Genomic DNA, 19161 nt, shown 5'->3' on the forward strand with positions numbered 1-19161 from the left:
GATTCCTGAACTGGGTACAAGAATGTTTGCTTTGAACACTAAGATTATGTGACTAAATCCAAAAATTATCCTTGTAAATATATGATAATGATCTCACTTAATTTTAGTTTCACAGTCCAGGTCATAATATAAAAAGCTTAATACATTTTAAATTATATTAATTCTTTTTTTGCTGAAAATATGTACATCTTTCCTTTTACTTTAGATAAAACATCTTCGTCTACATTTAGACGTTCTGATATTGAAAAGACAGTGGTAATACCAGGTTATTCCAGCTTCCTTCTTGTTCAATTTATTGATAGGCTGAATGTTTTGGCTCTTTCTACCATGCCTACTATTGCGCCTTTTAATAAGACCTTTAAAGAGAAAGAGTGGTTGCTATATGACTTTTCAATGAAATTTCAGACCATGTGGAAAATTTCTAGAACCCCTTGTAATTACTGGATTGAACTTGAAAGTGTTACAACATCACGAAGTTTTATCAAATACATAGATCTTGCAAATCAATATACATTTAAGATTAAAGTCATTCCAAGACAAAGCAGAGGTAAGCATGAATTTTTTTTTTCTTTGAAAATGATAGCTCTAAATAAAGGATCTTTTCTCTGATTGAATATGAAATGTTCTGTTCGACATTTGTGGTATTTTGTTTTAGAGAAGTTAATAGAATTCATCCAGAGATTTATTATTTGGGAATTTTTTTATTTCATATGAAACAGCTTATATCTTCAACCCCTTTATGTTGTCTTTTTTAAATGAAATTTTTTGAGTAATACAAGGACTTAAAACTTTTTTTAGGGGGCAGCTGGGTAGCTCAGTTGATTGAGAGCCAGGCCTAGAGATGGGACATCCTACGTTCAAATCTGGCCTCAGACACTTCCCAACTGTGTGACCCTGGGCAAGTCATTTGACCCCTATTGCCTAGCCCTTACCACTCTTCTGCCTTGGAACCAATACACAGTATTGATTTCAAGCTGGAAGGTAAGAGTTTAAAAAAACAAACTTTTTTTTAACTTTGTAAGGGACATAATTATGTATAACTCTAACAGATTTATTTCATTTAAATATTTTCTGATCTTAATTTAATTTTTAAAATTAATTTAGTTAATTTATAAAGCATTTTTTACTCTCACCATTATGTCCCAATGACTCCATTCTTTCCATTTCTTTTTTTTAAACCCTTATCTTCCATCTTAGAACCATCACTGTATATTGGTTCCAAAGCAGAATAGTGGGAAGAGGTAGACAATGGGGGTTAAATTACTTGCCCATGGTCACATAGCCAGGAAGTGTCTGAGGCCAAATTTGAACCCAGGACCTCTCATCTCTGTTCTCCCTTCCATTTAATGGCTTTCTTCTTTCATCAATGAAGTACAGTTAAGCAAATGAACACTTTGGTAATGTATGCCCCCTTCTACATTTATAGTATACTGTCTCTGCTAGGAGAAAGGTGTGTTTTCACTTTCAGTTCTCCAAAATCATGATTAGTTAGCTTTATAAAAGCCTGATAGATTTTAATTTTGTTTTCTTTTAAATTACTATGATCTTTATTTAAATTTTTCTGAATTTTCTGCTTTCTTCATCAGTTCATATGAGTTTTTTTTTCACATTTCTCCAAATTGCTCATATCATGTTTTTTAGCTATTCTCCAAATGAGGGATTCAAAATTTGATTTCATTCATTTGCTCCTTCAAAATGTGATTCTATAAATATTTTTGCTTCCATAAATATAAGAGAAATTTTTCTTTGACTTTGTTAGGGTATAGGCCTAGTAGTCTTTAAAAGGATATGTAGAGTTTAATGATTTTCTTATAAAAATTTCAAATCAATTAAAACTTATTAAACCAATTCACACCAGAGTGTCCTCATCTTTCATACCATCATTATGATTTATGATGTTGTCTGTTAGCACTTTACCTATATGATGGTGTGAAATGAAACAAATTGAGCTAATTAGCATTTCTTTCACTATTAAAAATTTATCTTTAACATAGTTGGCAATAGTTTGCATTTCTTCTTTTGCAAATTCCTTTACCAGATCCTTTGTTGACTTAACTATTGGAAATTATTTGTTTCAGTTCCCATTTTGTCTTATCTTTATGAGAGATATATTCTGTGAATATTTTTCCTATCAAGATTTATTCTTATTCTAGCTGCATCAATTTTGTTTATACAGAAGTCTTTTAATTTGACATAATAAAATGGCTTATTTTTCTGTATTTCCTTATTTTTTATTAAGAATTATCTTTCTTTTCACATTCAGAATGTTATTTTTGGGCTTAAACTATACACTAGATTAGCAGTCATTAAAGCAAATTGATAATGGTTAAGAAATAGAAAAGTAGAACAATGGAACTGCCTAACAAATTAGAATTAGAAAGAAGGAATTAAATAAATCAATATTTGATAAACTTTTTAAAAAGTTATCTAATATGGAACTCCATATTTGATAAGAACTGCAGAGAAAATAGAAGATAAGTCTCATAGAAATTAGCCTTAGATCTAGTTTAAAACAAATTCAAAAGGTTCCTATATTCCTAATTTTAAAGATCATTTTATAAAAAAGTTAGAAGAGAAACATCATATACTTAATACTCTCATGAATAAAATATGTAAACTTAACCAAAGGGAGGAAAAAGGGAAAATATATTTACAAAAGATATTTTTAAATTTTGATAATACAAAGTCAAAATGCTTACTTACAAATAAAATGAATTAATCTAGGGTTGGAAATAGTTCACTGAGAAAAATTGCATTACATTTTTAACAAGGGCTTGGTATCCAAGATATGTGGGGCATTTAAGTGGCACAGTGTATAGACCTGGGCCAGTCCAATCAGGAAGACCTGAGTTCAAATTTGGTCTCAGACACTTAACCAATTGTGTGACCATAAGCAAATCACTTAAGCTGGTCAGCCTAAGTTTACTCATCATAAAATAAACTGGAAAAGAAAATGGCAAACCACTCCAGTATCTTTGCCAAGAAAACTACAAATGGATGCATGAAGAGTCAGGCACAACTGAAAAAACTGAGCAACATCCAAAATATATAAGCAACTAACATAAATATACAAGACCAAGAGCCATCTCTATTTACATAAATAGCCAAATGATATGATGAAACAATTCTCACATGGAAAACAGAAAATCATTAGCCAAAAAAAAAAAAAACTTCAAACATGAAAAGAAATACAAATTTAAAAAACACTGTGATTTCACCTTAAGTCAGTTCTAATATTATGATTATCACTTCTATTCTTTTAAATTCAACTTAGGCATAATTTGTTGTATTCCAAATCCTACATTTACTTGTATATGAATATTCATGTTTTAAGTATGTTAATTATAAACAACAAAATGTTGGGTGTTACTTTTCTAATTCATTATACTCTACTATGGTATTTAATAGGACTTTCATCCCTTTAACATTTATAGTGGCTGTTATTATATCTTCTCTCTATACACATCAGCCCCCCTTCTATACAATGGTAGCTCTTTGTTTTCAAGTGGCTGATGGGAAGAATAATTTTTCTCATCTCGAAAGAGAGATTAAAGGATCATGGAAGGCAAATGCCTTTCTGATATGAACTTTTTCAAGTATTTAGAGGAGGACCAAGGTCTTTAGTTATGTAGATGTTATAGTGCAAATTGACAGCCAAGTAAAAGATACTGATAGGCTGAAGTGAAATTATGAACAGTTGGATTCTTTCGCTGATGGACTTAGGTAGTGATTTTCTGCCCATAATTTTTGCCACACTAGGGGCATGTGAATTTATTCACTCTATGCTTCCTCCTCTTCCTTGCCTCATTGCTAACTTGTGAAAAGTTCCTGTTAAATCTTGTTTATTTTCTATCTGTACATTAATATTAGGTTTTGTCTCTAGGTAAAAATAAATTAGTTTTGATTTCAGTCTAAGAAAATTTGTTACAAAGGAATTGATCTCACGTTTGAGGAAGGACAAAAGGGAGCCCTTGAACCCACAGTCCTAGAGTTAAAAGAAAGATTAGAATGTATCTCTCCCTTCTCTCTCTGTCTCTCCCTCTCTCTTCTCTATCTCTCTGTGCCTCTCTCTCTCTCGCCCTCCCTCCTTTCCTATTTTTCTCTCTCCCTCCCTCTTTCTCACTATACCTCTCTCTGACTCTTTCTCCCTCCCTTCCTCTTTTTCTCCCTCCTTTTCTCTTTCTCTCGTTCTTGTTCTTCTTATTCTTGTTTGTCTTCTCCTCCTCCTCCTCTTCCTGCTCTTCCTTTCATATAAGCAGATAAAAAATCCATAGAAAGAAAATGCAAATAAATTTGAAGCATATATGGGAGAAGGAAGTGCTAGAAACTGAAGGATCAGGAAAGGCCTCATATTGGAGATATAACTTGAGCTAATCTCTCAAGGGAGTAAGGGATTCTAAGAGGTGGGAGTTAGTATCCCAGGCATGGAGAAGACTGTAAAAAGTAGGGAGATAGCCAAGAAGAATGGAAAACTGTATGAAAAAAATTAGGTTTTGAACAGCACTTTTAACCATATTCTCCAATACATTCTAAATACATATATATCCTTAATATGAATGATCAGATTATTTTTAAAAATTTAGATTAGCAGATCATACATACCTCACAGATATTAGTACACATATAATTAACAAAATAATAAAGGCAATTACAAAAAATAAAACTGATAATTTGGAGTACATGAAAACTTTTGCACAGACAAAATTAATATACCTAGAATAAGAAGGGAAGCAGTAAAATGGGGGGAAATCCTTGCATCACATTTAGCTGATAAGGATTTGGCATACAAGATAAAGAAAAAAATATATATGTATGTGTGACGTATTCTCCAATAGAAAAGTTGTCAAAGGATATGAAAAAACAGATCTCAAAGGAAAAAGTTCAAAATATTCACAACCATATGAAAAAATGCTACAGATCACTAATAATAAGAGTGGTGCAAATCAAAACAACTGTGAGGTTATATCTCATACTCTACAACTTGACTGACAGTGACAAAAGAATGAGAGGTTGTGGAATGATAGGCATACTAATACAGTGGAGTTCTGAAACAAATAATTTGGCAAATTATTTGGAATTATGAAAATAAAGTGATGAAAATGTCTATACTTTTTGGATCAAACACTCTATTAATGAGATTATATCCCAAGGAAGCTATTGATAAGAAAAAAGTCCGAATATATTCCAAAATATAGTAGCACTTTTTTGTGACAGCAAAGAATTAGAAACAAAGTAGATGTCCATCAACAGGGAAATTAAATGACTAATTGAAATAATTGTGGTATATTGATGTAATGGATTATTATCATGCCATAAGATATTATGTATTTGGTTAAAACAGAGAAATGTGGAAAGATTTATATGATTTGATGCAGAGCAAAGAAAACATACATAATAATGATGACAATGAAAATGAAAAGAACTAAACCAAAAATTAAAAATGGATGTCAGAAAATTATAAAGATTAAGTATGCTTCAAATGACAGGGTATGAGAAAACAACCCCAACTCAACTCATTCTTTCATGGAAGTGGGAGGTCGATACATGTTACACATTGCATATGGTTTTGGACAGGTGTACTGATTTTTTCCTCTTAAAATACTATGTTAAATTGGAAGAGAAGTAATAGTAGGGATAACTTATTAGGATATAAGAAGCAGAGCATATCAATAAACACTCATCTAAAATAAATACAGAGGCCCGGAGATATAACATCATGCATGAGTAGTAGCAAATAAGCCCATTTACCTGGAATTCAAAAGGTATCAAAAAAGGTAAAGTGAAATCAACTTGAAAAGATACATTGAAATCAGATAGAAGTGTTGTGAATTCCAAGTGGAGGAGATTTCATTTTACCCTAAAGGGCAATTTTTAAACAGTCAAATGATATTGAAAGTAATGAATTTGGATTTTCAGTTTTAACCATACATGGAGGATAGATTGGATGGGGCTAGATCTTAGCTAAGGAGACTAATTAGGAAATATTTTAATGGTTAAAATGAGAAGTAATGAAGCCTGAACTCTGGTGGCACCTGGGGAAATCACATAAAGGGGTGAGTCAAGGGTTGTAGAGTTACAATTCAAAACACATGGCCACCATTTACCTATGAGATGGAGCTGAGGAAGAATAGAGGGATGTTGAGAATGATGTTGAGGGTGTAACCAAGGATGTGAATATGGATGTTGGGGACCACTGAAAGAAATGTATTTCTCCCCATTTGACCCCAAATCTAATTTTACCTTTTCGATGTGAATAAAATAAAGATAAATCACATGATGGCAGCAAATCTATATCACAGACTTCAAATGGAGGGAATAGTGAGGATTTGGTTCAGAAAATAGAGGGAAAAAATGAACTATGTGTTTATAATGGTAGGTTTAAAGAGCTAAGATTAAACATATCAGTAGTTGTGTTTTGATAATTTATTTCCAGCTACCTACCCTCACATTTACTATACCTCCACATTAGAATTTTTAGGCACCATTTTGAAATATTAATCAGCACATCTTAATTTAGTTGATTAAGTGAATTGAGTAGTTGCTAATATATTATGGTTTTCTGTTTCATAGATGCTCAGTTATTTCAATTACCACTTCTGGAAGTATTTTCTGGAAGTCGACACATGATGGAAATGAATTCTTTTGGCTATTGGGATAACACTAATAGTTACATATTTGAATTTCATGTTTTCAATAGGAATATTATACAGGTAAGAATTTTTAGAAATATTAAAAAAATTTCCTCAGTCATAGATTTAAAATATAATAATCTTTGATAATTTTTGAAAAGTCAAAGAAAAAACATTCACTCTGCTGTTTTGTTACCATTTTTTAAATTTTATTTTTAAATTTTTTAAATTTTCATTTTTTTTTAAACTTTACCTTCCATCTTAGAATCCATATTGGTTCCAAAGCATAAGAGTGGCAAGGGTTAGGCAATGGGGGTCAAGTGACTTGCCCAGAGTCACATAGCTAGGAAGTGTCTGATGCTGGATTCAAACCTAGGATCTTACATCTCTAAGCCTGGCTCTCAATCCACTGAGCCACCCAGTTGTCCCCTAGAGATATTTTTTGAAACAATTCCTGGGTTATTATAATAAGCCAGCACTGTAAGGGAACATGGGGAATGTAAGTTCACCAGTGAGGCACAGAAGAATTCTGAAAATCTGCTGAATTCTGAGGTCAAGTAGGAGGTACATCTGATGCAAAAGAGAAACATAATTCTTATATTCTAAGAATAGAGGAGCCAAATGGCAGTAATTGACTGCAGCGAATTCTTTTATTGTGGACAAGGACTTGTATGACAGCAAAAATAATCATGAGTTCCAATAACTCTTTTCTTTGCACCATCTCAATAAATCTATTATATAAAGCAGAAATTTTGTGAAAAACAAGACCAATTAATTTTTTAAAAAGCATATGTTTAAGACTTCTGAGTTAAGATGGCTGCAGTGTGTAGAATCAGGACTCTTACTCTCCTCACCACCAACCAATATATGGTGCCTCAAAAGGACAAAAAAAAAACAAGTTCAGATGAAAGAAGGGACTCCACAGTAGGGTGCAGAATTGAAGGTACATGGAATTTGGACATTTTCATTCTACAAGGGGGTAAAATAGCTGTCACCAAAACACAAACTTATCAACCCTCTCCTACCCCACCTACAGTGCCAGTTGGAGCCAGCATGCCAGAATCAAAGTGAATGTGGGGCAATCTCTAGATTCTTGGGATATTACCCCTGAGAGAAGCTAGACTTGGGACCCCAGGAGGCTGAAGAGTGAGGACCTTGGTTGTGGAGATAGAGTGTAGAGGGGTGACACACAGTAGAAGCCTTGGAGACTTGAAAAGTAGACTCAGGCAAAAACTGCTCCATACACAGAGAGCCTGTCCTCCTCACTTGGACTTCTGGCTTGGAAGGGAAGGAAAAACCAGCATAGAAATGGCCAGAAATGCCCAAGAAATACACCTTCAACCACCAAAAAGAACAAGAGAATAGCATTGACCCTGGATAATTTTTATAGATAAAAAATCTAGACTACAGAGGAGACAGCAGAGGATGATAAACAAGTAAACACATCCAAACCTTCAAAAAAATGGAAATTGGTCACAAGCTCTTGAAGAGCTTAAATTTAAGATGATTAATCAAATGAGAAAGGTAGAAGAATCTTGGTAAGAAAAGTGGGAAATAGTTCAAAAAGAAGATAACAGTTTACCAGAAAGTCCCAATTGGAAAAAGAAACCCAGAAATCAAATGAAATGATAAGCAAATTGGAGACCAAAATTAAACAGCTAGAAACCATGAAAAGCAGGATAGACCAAACTGAAAAGGAAAATCAAAAGATCATACTGGAAAACCAGTCTTTAAAGACTAGAATTGGGCAAGTAGAAGCTAATGATCTCTCAAGACAGCAAGAATGAATAAAGTAAAAAAGCATGTGATTGCATATATTCCTGACAAAGAAACATGAGAGTCATCTATACATGAATTAAGGGTATCTCTGATGAGGGTATTGTAAGAAATGGGCAGGTAGACTTTCTCAATATCTAATATAACAATAAACCACATCTTTACCATTTCACGTTAAAGAGAACTATAGGGAAATGACAGAGGAGGATAGAGGATGGGACAGTAGATAGAAGCATAGCATTGGCTACAAGAAGCAAAGAGTAGGAGGCATACAACTCACTGTATCTAAAGATATGGAGCCTCAGAACACTATTATAGGGTATCAGAATCTGCCTCCTACTGCAGTTTCAATCACAGCAGTACTATAAGTCACAAATACTTGGCAGATGTCTCTAGGAAGGGTATTGTACTTTTGCTGTTGTTGTTCCTAGACATGAATTGTTACCTTTTTTATTAGCCTAAAAGCTTCCCAGGCATTTGAGCCTTTCCCTCTCTTTTGTTAATGTTTCAAAACTTGTGATATGGTATGTTTATAAGAGTTTTTGGGGCCAAGTAACTGAAGCATCAGACCCTAATCATAATCGTAATCATAACAAATCTAGATTATCATGTGGGAAGCAATAAGCCAGAGAAAGGAGATATCACAAAGTATACTAACGTCCTTCAAATGGTGGTGTTTTTTAGTCATTCAGTCATGTCTAACTCTTCATGATTCCATTATCATAGCTATCCATTGGGTTTTCCTGGCAAGGATAGTAGAGAGGTTTGTCATTTCCTCCTCCAGTGGATCCTTTTGTCAGGAATCAGAAGTAAAGTGACTTGCCAGAGTCACACAGCTAGGAAGTGTCTGAGGCTAGATTTGAACTCAGATTTTCCTAACTTCAGGCCCAGGGCTCTATCCTTTGAACCACAGCTGCATCTATATTATGAGGAAGCCTCTTAATAAAAGAATCATGCTTTAATCACACAAAAAAGAGCTGAATTAATAAACATACAAAGTAGAAATAAACCATTTTTCTTTACTTCACACTACTGTCAATATGCTTCTAACTTACTTTCAAGTGTCTACTTACCTGTATAGCTGATCAAAATAAGCTATTAAAATAGTCACAGTAGAAAAAAGTTTAGGAAACTTAAGAAGATTGAGGGTATTGTAAGGGAACTCTATTGTGCTATGAGAATTGATTAACAGGACCATTATAGAATATCCTGGAAAGACTTAACATGAACTGATACAAAATGAAGTAAACAGAATCAGGAAAACATTTATATGGTAACAGCAACATTTTATAATGATCAACGTGGAATGATTCACCTAATCTCAATAATATAATGATCTAAGATAATACCAAAGGGCTCATTATGAAAAATGATATCCATCTCAAGGGAAAAATTGATGGAATCTCAATACAGATTAAGCCATATAATTTTAACTTTATTTTATTCATTTTTTACTAAGTTAAATATATTTGTTTTTGTAATCAACAAATAGCAAGCACAATGGGATCTTAAATTTTCTATATATGTCAGCCAATTGATATGGTCTATTATTGAATAAATATTGAGAAAGTCTGATTATTCCTTATTAAAATTCTCAACAGTGATGCCCTTGATTTAGGAATAGCTAGCTCTCATATTTCCTCATGTAAGTGATTAAAGAAACAAAGGTTCAATCTTCAGAGCATATTGATTCACTAAGCAATGAGTCTAACAAATTGGGAATAATTTACTCCTTAGCTTAGGGATGGACTCCAATATAGGGAAAGAGAGACTTTTATAAATTTAAGACACTTTATCAAGACCAATTAATTAAAAGGAAAAATATAATATTTGGTAAATTGATTTCTAATTGGGAGAACAATTAGTTCCAGGTTGTGATAGGGAGACTGAACAGGTACAGTTACCTGAATTCAGAAAATGTACTGTCCCACTCCTCCACAAGTATCTGCAAACAATCAAAGAACTTGTAAACAATAACCAATTGACTAACATGGAGCTATTTTTCAGATAAGATGTGGGTTGCTTGAGCCCTAAGTTGTAGCTAAAATTTTCCATTTATGTGACTTCCCTTATTAGAATGTGAGGTCCTTAAGAACATGGTTTGTATTACATTTCTATTTATATCTCTAAACTGGAACGGAAAACCAGTCTTTAAAGATCAGAATCAGGCAACTGGAAGACAATGATCTTGCAAAAGAGCAAGAATTAATAAAGCAAAGTCAAAAGACTAAGAAATTAGAAGAAAACAAAATATTTCACTGACAAGGTGACAGACCTAGAAAACAGGAAGGAGAGACAATCTGAGAATCATTGGTCTATCTGAAAATCCAGAAATAAACAGAAATCTTGATATCATAATACAAGATATCATCCAAGAAAACAAGGGGATCAAATAGGCATTGAAAGAGTTCATAGAACACCTTCTACACTAAATCCCCAAAAGACAACTCCCAGGAATGTAATTGCCAAATCCCAAAGCTTTCAAACTAAAGAAAAAATCCTACAAGAAGCCAAAAAGAGACAATTTAGATACAAAGGAGTACCAATCAGGATCACACAAGACCTGGCAACTTCCACACTGACAAACCCTGGAACATGATATTCAGAAAGGCAATAGAACTGTGTCTTCAAACAAGAATCACCGATCCATCAAAACTAACTATATACTTCCAGGGGAAAGTATGGGCATTCAACAAAATAGAAGATTTCCAAGTATTTGTAAAGAAAAAAACAGAACTCAGTGCAAAGTTTGACATCCAAACACAAAGAGCAAGAGAAACATGAAAAGGTAAATATGAAAGAAAGGGAAAAGGAGAAAATGTTTTCATTTTTTTAATTAAAATTCTCTTCTATAAGGACTACATTTATATCAAATTATATATATTAATATTTGGTGAAAATATGTGTAACTCTCAAAAATTTTATACATTGTTAGAGTAATTAGAAGAATCACTCATAGGGAAAGATTGGGGCATTAAAACAATATGGAGAAAGGAGGGGAAGAAAGAAAAAGGGAGGGGGGAATCATTGATGGTACTAAGATATACTTGAAGAAATAGAAATAAATTAAATAGAATAATCTTTATCACACTAAGATACACATGGGAAAGTGAGGGGAAGAATTCTCTCATAAGAAGGAGAGGAAGAGAGTGCTAATTGGTATTACTTAAACCTTACTCTCAGTGAATTCAACTCTGAGACACAAGAGCATCTAGATCCATTGGGATCTTGAATTCTATCTTATCCAACAGGGTAAGGGAGAAGGGAAAATTAAGGGGTTACAGGGGAGGGAGTATTAAAAAGGTAGGGAAGGAGAGGGGGGAGGGAAATTAACAGACCCTAAAAAAAAAACCAAGAAGGGAACAAAAAGGATGGGGCCAAAAAGGGGGAAGCATATCAAGGGAGGGGATTAGGGGGACTGATTTAAAGTAAATCATAGGTTTAAAAGGTCATAGCAAAAGAAGAAAGGTCAGAATTAGGGGAGGATATCAAAATGCCAGGGAATTCACAAGTTACAATCATAATTTTGAACATGAATGGGATGAACTCAACCATAAAACGTACACAAATAACAGAATGGATTAGAATCCAAAACCTTACCATATGTTGTCTTCAAGAAACACACATGAGGTGGGTAGATACAAGGTCAGAAATAAAGTTTGGAGTAAGACCTATTGGGCTTCAACTGATAGAAAGAAGGCAGGAACTACAATCATGATATCTGGCAAAGCCAAAGCAAAAATAGACCTGATTAAAAGGGATAGGGAAGGTAAATATATCCTGATAACAGGGAGTATAGACAATGAGGAAATATCACTAATCAACATATATGCACCAAATGGTACAGCACCCAAATTTCTAATATAGAAACTAAGAGAATTAAAGGAAGAAATAGATAGTAAAACAATATTAGTGGAAGACCTGAACCAACCACTATCAAATTAAGATAAATCAAATCAAAAAATAAATAAGAAAGTGGTAAAAGATGTGAATGAAATCTTAGAAAAATTAGAGTTAATAAATATATGGAGAAAAATAAATAGGGAAAAAAGGAATACACCTTCTTTTCAGCACCACATGGCATATTCACAAAGAATGACCATACACTAGGTCATAAAAACATGGCATACAAATGCAGAAAAGCAGAAATAATAAACGCAACCTTTTCATATCATAAGGCAATAAAAATAATGATCAGTAAGGGTACATGGAGAGCCAAATCAAAAATTAATTGGTAATTAAATAATATGATACTCCAAAATCAGTTAGTTAGAGAACAAATCATAGAAACAATAATTTCATTGAAGAAAAGGACAATGATTAGACATCCCTTCAAACCTTATGGGATGCAGCCAAAGCAGTACTCAGAGGAAAATTCATATCCTTGAGTGCATATATTAACAAATTAGGGAGGGCAGAGATCAATGAATTGGACATGCAAATCAAAAAACTTGAAAGCGAACAAATTAAAAACCCCCACAAGAAAACCAAATTAGAGATCCTAAAAATTAAAGGAGAAATTAATAAAATCAAAAGTGATAGAACTATAAAAGTAATAAATAAGACTAGAAGCTGGTACTTTGAAAAAAAACCAAAATAGACAAAGTACTGGTCAATATAATTATAAAAAGGAAGGAAGAAAAGCAAATTAACAATATCATAGACGAAAAGGGGGACCTCACCTCCAATGAAGAGGAAATTAAGGTATTCATTATAAACTATTTTGCCCAATTATATGGCAATAAATATGCCAATCTAGGCAATATGGATGAATATTTACAAAAATTTAAATTTCCTAGACTAACAGAAGAAGAAACAGAATTCTTAAATAACCCCATATCAGAAAAAGAAATCGAATAGGCCATCAAAAAACTGCCTAAGAAAAAATCCCCAGGTCCTGATCGATTCACAAGTGAATTCTATCAAACATTCAAAGAATAGCTAATCCCAATACTATGCAAACTATTTGACATAATAAGCAAATAACCAAATTCCTTTTATGACACAAATATGATACTGATTCCAAAGCCAGGCAGGTCAAAAATGGAGAAAGAAACTACACACCAATCTCCCTAATGAACATAGATGCAAAAATCTTAAATAGGATACTAGCAAAAAGACTCCAGCAAGTGATCAGGAGGGTCATCCACTATGATCAAGTAGGATTTATACCAGGAATGCAAGGAAGGTTCAATATTAGGAAAACCATCCACATAATTGACCATATCAACCTGCAAACCAACAAAAATCACATGATTATCTCAATAGACACAGAAAAGGCCTTTGATAAAATACAATACCCATTCCTATTAAAAACACTAGAAAGCATAGTAATAGAAGGGTCTTTCCTAAAAATAATAAATAATATATATCTAAAACCATCAGCAAACACCATCTGCAATAGGGATGAACTAGATGCATTCCCAATAAGATCAGGAGTGAAAAAAGGATGCCCATTATCACAGCTATTATTTAACACTATACTAGAAACACTAGCAGTAGCAATTAGAGAAGAAATTGAAGGTATTAAAATTGGCAATGAGGAGACCAAGCTATCACTCTTTGTAGATGATATGATGGTCTACTTAAAAAATCCTAAAGAATCAATCAAAAAGCTAGTGGAAATAATCAACAACTTTAGCAAAGTAGCAGGATACAAAATAAACCCACATAAGTCATCAGCATTTCTATATATCTCCAAAACTTCACAGCAACAGGAAATAGAAAGAGAAATCCCATTCAAAATCATCTTAGACAATATAAAATCCTTGGGAATCTATCTGCCGAGACAAACAGGAACAAACACAACTACAAAACACTCTCCACACAACTAAAACTAGACTTGAGCAATTGGAAAAACATTAACTGCTCATGGGCGGGATGAGCTAATATAATTAAAATGACCATCCTACCCAAACTTAATTATTTGTTTAGTGTCATACCCATCGAACTTCCAAAAAACTTCTTTGCAGAATTAGGAAAAACCATAACAAAGTTCATTTCGAAGAACAAAAGGTCAAGGATATCCAGGGAAATAATTTTTTAAAAATGCAAAGAAAGGTGGCCTCGGAATCCCAGATCTCAAACTATACTATAAAGCAGTGGTCATCAAGAGAATTTGGTACTGGCTAAGAGACAGAAAGGAGGATTAGTGGAATAGACTTGGGGTAAGGGACCTCAGCAAAACAGTCTATGACAAATCTCAAGACCCCAGCTTTTGGGTCAAAAATCCACTATTTGATAAAAATGGCTTGGAAAATTGGAAGACAACACCTTACACCCTACACCAAGATAAACTCAGAATGGGTGAATGACATGAACATAAAGAAGGAGACTATAAGTAAATTAGGTGAACAGAGAATAGTAAATATGTCAGACCTTTGGGAAGGGAATAATTTTAAAATCAAATAAGACTTAGAAAGAGTCACAAATGTAAAATAAATAATTTTGACTACATCAAATTAAAAAGTTTCTGTACAAGCAAAACCAATGTAACCAAAATCAGAAGGGAAATAATAATCTGGGAAACAATCTTCATAACAAAAATCTCCAACAAAAGTCTAATTACTCAAATTTATGAAGAGCTAAATCAATTGTACAAAAAATCAAGCCATTCTCCTTTTGATAAATGGGCAAGGGACATGAATAGGCAATTTTCAGTTAAAGAAATCAAAACTATTAATAAGCACATGAAAAAGTGTTCTAAATCTCTTATAATCAGAGAGATGCAAATCAAAACAATTCTGAGCTATCACCTCACACCTAGCAGATTGGCTAACATGACAGCTATGGAAAGTAATGAATGCTGGGGGGGATGTGGCAAGGTGGGGACATTAATGTATTGCTGGTGGAGTTGTGAATTGATCCAACCATTCTGGAGGGCAATCTGGAACTATGCCCAAAGGGCAATAAAAGACTGCCTGCCCTTTGATCCAGCCATAGCACTGCTGGGATTGTACCCCAAAGAGATAATAAGGAAAAAGACTTGTACAAGAATATTCATAGCTGCACTCTTTGTGGTGGCCAAAAATTGGAAAATGAGGGGATGCCCTTATTGGGAAATGGCTGAACAAATTGTGGTATATGTTGGTTTGGAATTCTATTGTGCTTAAAGGAATAATAAAGTGGAGGAATTCCATGGAGACTGGAACAACCTCCAGGAAGTGATGCAGAATGAGAAGAGCAGAACCAGAACATTGTACACAGAGACTGATACATTGTGGTACAATCAAAGGTAATGGACTCCTCCATTGGTGGTAATGAAATGACCCTGAACAACCTAGAGGGGGTGCAGGAGAAAAAACACTATCCACATCCAGAGGAAAAACTGTGGAATTAAAAACACTAAAGAAAAACTACTGCTTAATGACATGGGTCAAAGGGGATATGAATGGGGAAATAGACTCCAAATGAACATCTCATTGCAAATACCAACAACATGGAAAGAGGTTCTGATCAAGAACACAGTTGATACTCAGTCAAAGTGCGCATTGGCTATTGGAGGGGCGTGGGAGGGAAGAGAGGGAAATAAAATGATTTTTGTAACCAAGGAACAATGTTTGAAATTAAAAATTATAATTAAAAAAAAGAATGGACTTTGAAATGGACAAGCAATTGTTCACAGATTTCTTTTCTAATTCATCATTTCTACTTCATCATTATCTATTCATCAATATCAGAAAAGTAATATAACACTATAAACTGGGATATCAACTCAACTTTATAATATTGACTTCAAAATGTTGTTTGTTGGAACAATATCTCTTTTCAGTAATATTTTAGTACTAACTATTATGAAAATAGTAATTTTCCTACTAAAGAATGGATATATTCTCTTTTGTTATAATTTATTCCCAAAGAATTTGTTATGTTCATTTTTTGTTTTTTAAATATTGACCACTTCTCTCTTCTTTTGACCACATTGCTGAATATAAATTATATGACTCTTTCTCAGGGTATGACTTCAATTTCTTTCGTAGTCTGGCAGGCATCAACAGCTTGTGACGTAACCACAATTGTCTTAACACTGAAGGCCAGCTGTAGTTATTTCAAATCCATGCAATTTGTTCCTAATTACAATATACCCAAATCTGCCTGGGAAGAGGGAATATATGCAAATGAAAATGGATTCAATATGATAAAAACTTTGCCGGTAAGGAAAGATTGTACTAAAAGCAATAATGTTATTACTAATACATAATTAATCAGTCATGTAGTTTAGGCATCTTTCTGAGGTGCTCAAAATATTTCATAATTATGTTGTTTCAATGGTACTGTCATTGAGAAAAGGTACTAATAAATTTTGAAAGAATATTAGAAAAAGTTAGAAGGCATAATTCTTCTTTAGAGGCATGCATTCCCTTGACAATATATAACATTTAAATCAAACAATATGAATATGATTGAGTGCATCATTTGAGTGCATAGGCTACAACAATAAATAATTACATACTAAAATAAAAATTGGTCTAATAGCTACCACATAAAAGTGGATTTATGTGATGTACACCACCCATTATAAGTGATTTTTTTTCACTAGGTTTGAATTATGAAAGGCTGGATGAAATACAAACACTGTAATATCTAATTAGTTCCAAGAAGGCTGTGGGAATGATGAATTAAACTCTTGCCTGATAAGAAGAATGAGGCTTATATAATTTAAACATTAATTTGATATTTTTAGCTAATGTTAAATACAATCTCATTTTAGTCCAATAATCTCATGATTTTTTACACAAAGAAAAAGAATCATGGCAATGATTCCAACTCATATATAATTCTCAATATAATTTCTCTTTGGCTTTGGAAGTTACATCAGAAAGAGTGTTATTATTTTGGAAATCCTGTTCTGAGGAAATAAAGAAGCCATACTATAAAAAAAAAAACTTTTTCAGAAGGAACTTGCAAGTGCCCCATTTTGGGCATGGAGAGTTTATTTCCAGCTAATACTAGTTTTGTGTAGGTTTTCTTTGGGTCAGTATAAAAAAATACAGTGAACTTATTAAGATGAATATGCTTGGTTGAATTCTGTAGACATTTGATAAGGATGACATAAAAATAACACAAAACAAAACCACTAGGAAATAAACTCTACCATTGTGGTATTTACATGTGACTGGAATATATTTATCAATAGAAACTTAAATATATATGAAATAGCAACAAATTTAAAGCAAAATTTTATTCAAAAAGTAGAATTTGTTCATCTTCTCAACTATAATGAAATTAGAAAACTTGGGAAAGGGTAAATTATCTTTAAGCTATTTTCCTATTTTAACAGATTGCAACATTTTACATTAAATCATGATAAATGTATTTCTTTGAGTGAGTCCTAATTTGCTCCCCTTTTGTCCTCAACCCTTATCCTTTTACTTATCTTGTAAGAGAATCTCCCATTTATCTCCAAATAATATTCTACGTTGAAATCCTGACATTTAAATTTCCATTATTTCAAGTACAAGTGATACAACCTCAAGTTGTAGAAGCTTCAATCCTAGTATGTTCCCTACAGAAGATCATGTTATAGTATGTCTACATTTCCTACTTCCAGGTCATAAGATATGAGCCAGGAACAGCTAATAAGTCAAACATGTAGGAGTATAGCTGGGGCAATTCAAAGCAACCATGGCATTTCCTAATTATAGAATGTAAATCCTCTAACACTCAGTCTAATATAAATGATAATTTGGCATAAGCATGTGCTTAACCACTCATCCCCATAACACAAATAACTTGCATTATTGTGCTTAATTCCATCTAGGATAACTACAGGCCTCCATCCAATATGGGAATAGCTATCCCACTCACAGACAACTTTTATAATGCTGATCCCAGCAAGCCAAAGCCAAGAAATTTATTTCCTCAGTCAAGAGTAAGTAATTTTCTTCAGTTATCCTATATATTTTTAAAATTCTAGACCACATTTGCTATAATCATGTATAGATTCTTAAGAGATACCATTAAATATTATTAATATAGTATTTTACAAATAATATCATACCTTTTACATTTTTTTCACTGCTAATTAATTTCAAAAATGTGGATCAAGCCATAAATAAATATTGAAGTATATAGATCGATGCCCTTTTGTCATATAACAAATTTGGCTCCTTCTAGCCTCCTGTTTCATGTATGTGTTTGGTCTAGAAAGGTAAGAATAAATCCCTTTAAAAACTATGATAACATTCAAAATATTTCTTTTTCTTATGACTCTCCTGTATATCCTGTATTTAATCAGATCTCCACCAGGAACAAGCTGTTATGGTAGGTGTCTCATTCATGGTCCCATTCAAATTTTCTTCCACATTTTATAATCTATAGCCTCGGTAATTTTTTTTCTTTTTCTGTTCTCATTTTTTTTTCTATTTTCATTTATTTCTCCTTTAATTCATTTTGGCCTCACAAGAATCTCATGATGTATGATGAGATACAAAACTGGGAGTTATCCCACCTTTTTCACAGCTAACACTTCCAAGAAAAGATGAAAGATAGAAATAGAATTACAGAGAACTTCAACTACGTATGGCTCATATGATAGGTAAACCTGCTGCAAGGTAGGAAGGAAAGTAGACATAAATAGAGCCATAGGACTATAGGTCATCACATGCACTTTGTAATCATTAAGACAGTCAGAACAATAAGGTATCACAGGTAGAAATGGAAATACAACATGGCATCTTCAGTAGAAAGATAAAAGTATTCAAAGGACACTGTGTTCAAATTTTATCTCTGCTACTTGTGACCGATATAACTTTAG

General features: G+C 33.1%; 1 protein-coding gene across 7 annotated transcripts in view; it reads left to right on the top strand.

Moving 5' to 3' along the window:
• Window positions 1–19161, top strand: part of LOC100015874 (cation channel sperm-associated auxiliary subunit beta) — a 184448-nt gene that overhangs the window by 137229 nt on the left and 28058 nt on the right. For all 7 annotated transcript variants that reach the window (XR_008914922.1, XR_008914921.1, XM_016428503.2 and 4 more), the window contains 4 exons: window positions 206–547; window positions 6571–6710; window positions 16360–16557; window positions 18166–18276. Coding sequence is in view for 5 of the 7 variants with exons in the window: in XM_016428503.2 (XP_016283989.1) it covers window positions 206–547; window positions 6571–6710; window positions 16360–16557; window positions 18166–18276 (791 nt within the window). In the remaining 2 variants the exon portion in view is untranslated. The remainder of the gene's footprint in view (window positions 1–205; window positions 548–6570; window positions 6711–16359; window positions 16558–18165; window positions 18277–19161) is intronic.

The sequence above is a fragment of the Monodelphis domestica genome, chromosome 1 (assembly GCF_027887165.1).
Source record: "Monodelphis domestica isolate mMonDom1 chromosome 1, mMonDom1.pri, whole genome shotgun sequence".
NCBI lineage: Eukaryota > Metazoa > Chordata > Mammalia > Didelphimorphia > Didelphidae > Monodelphis > Monodelphis domestica.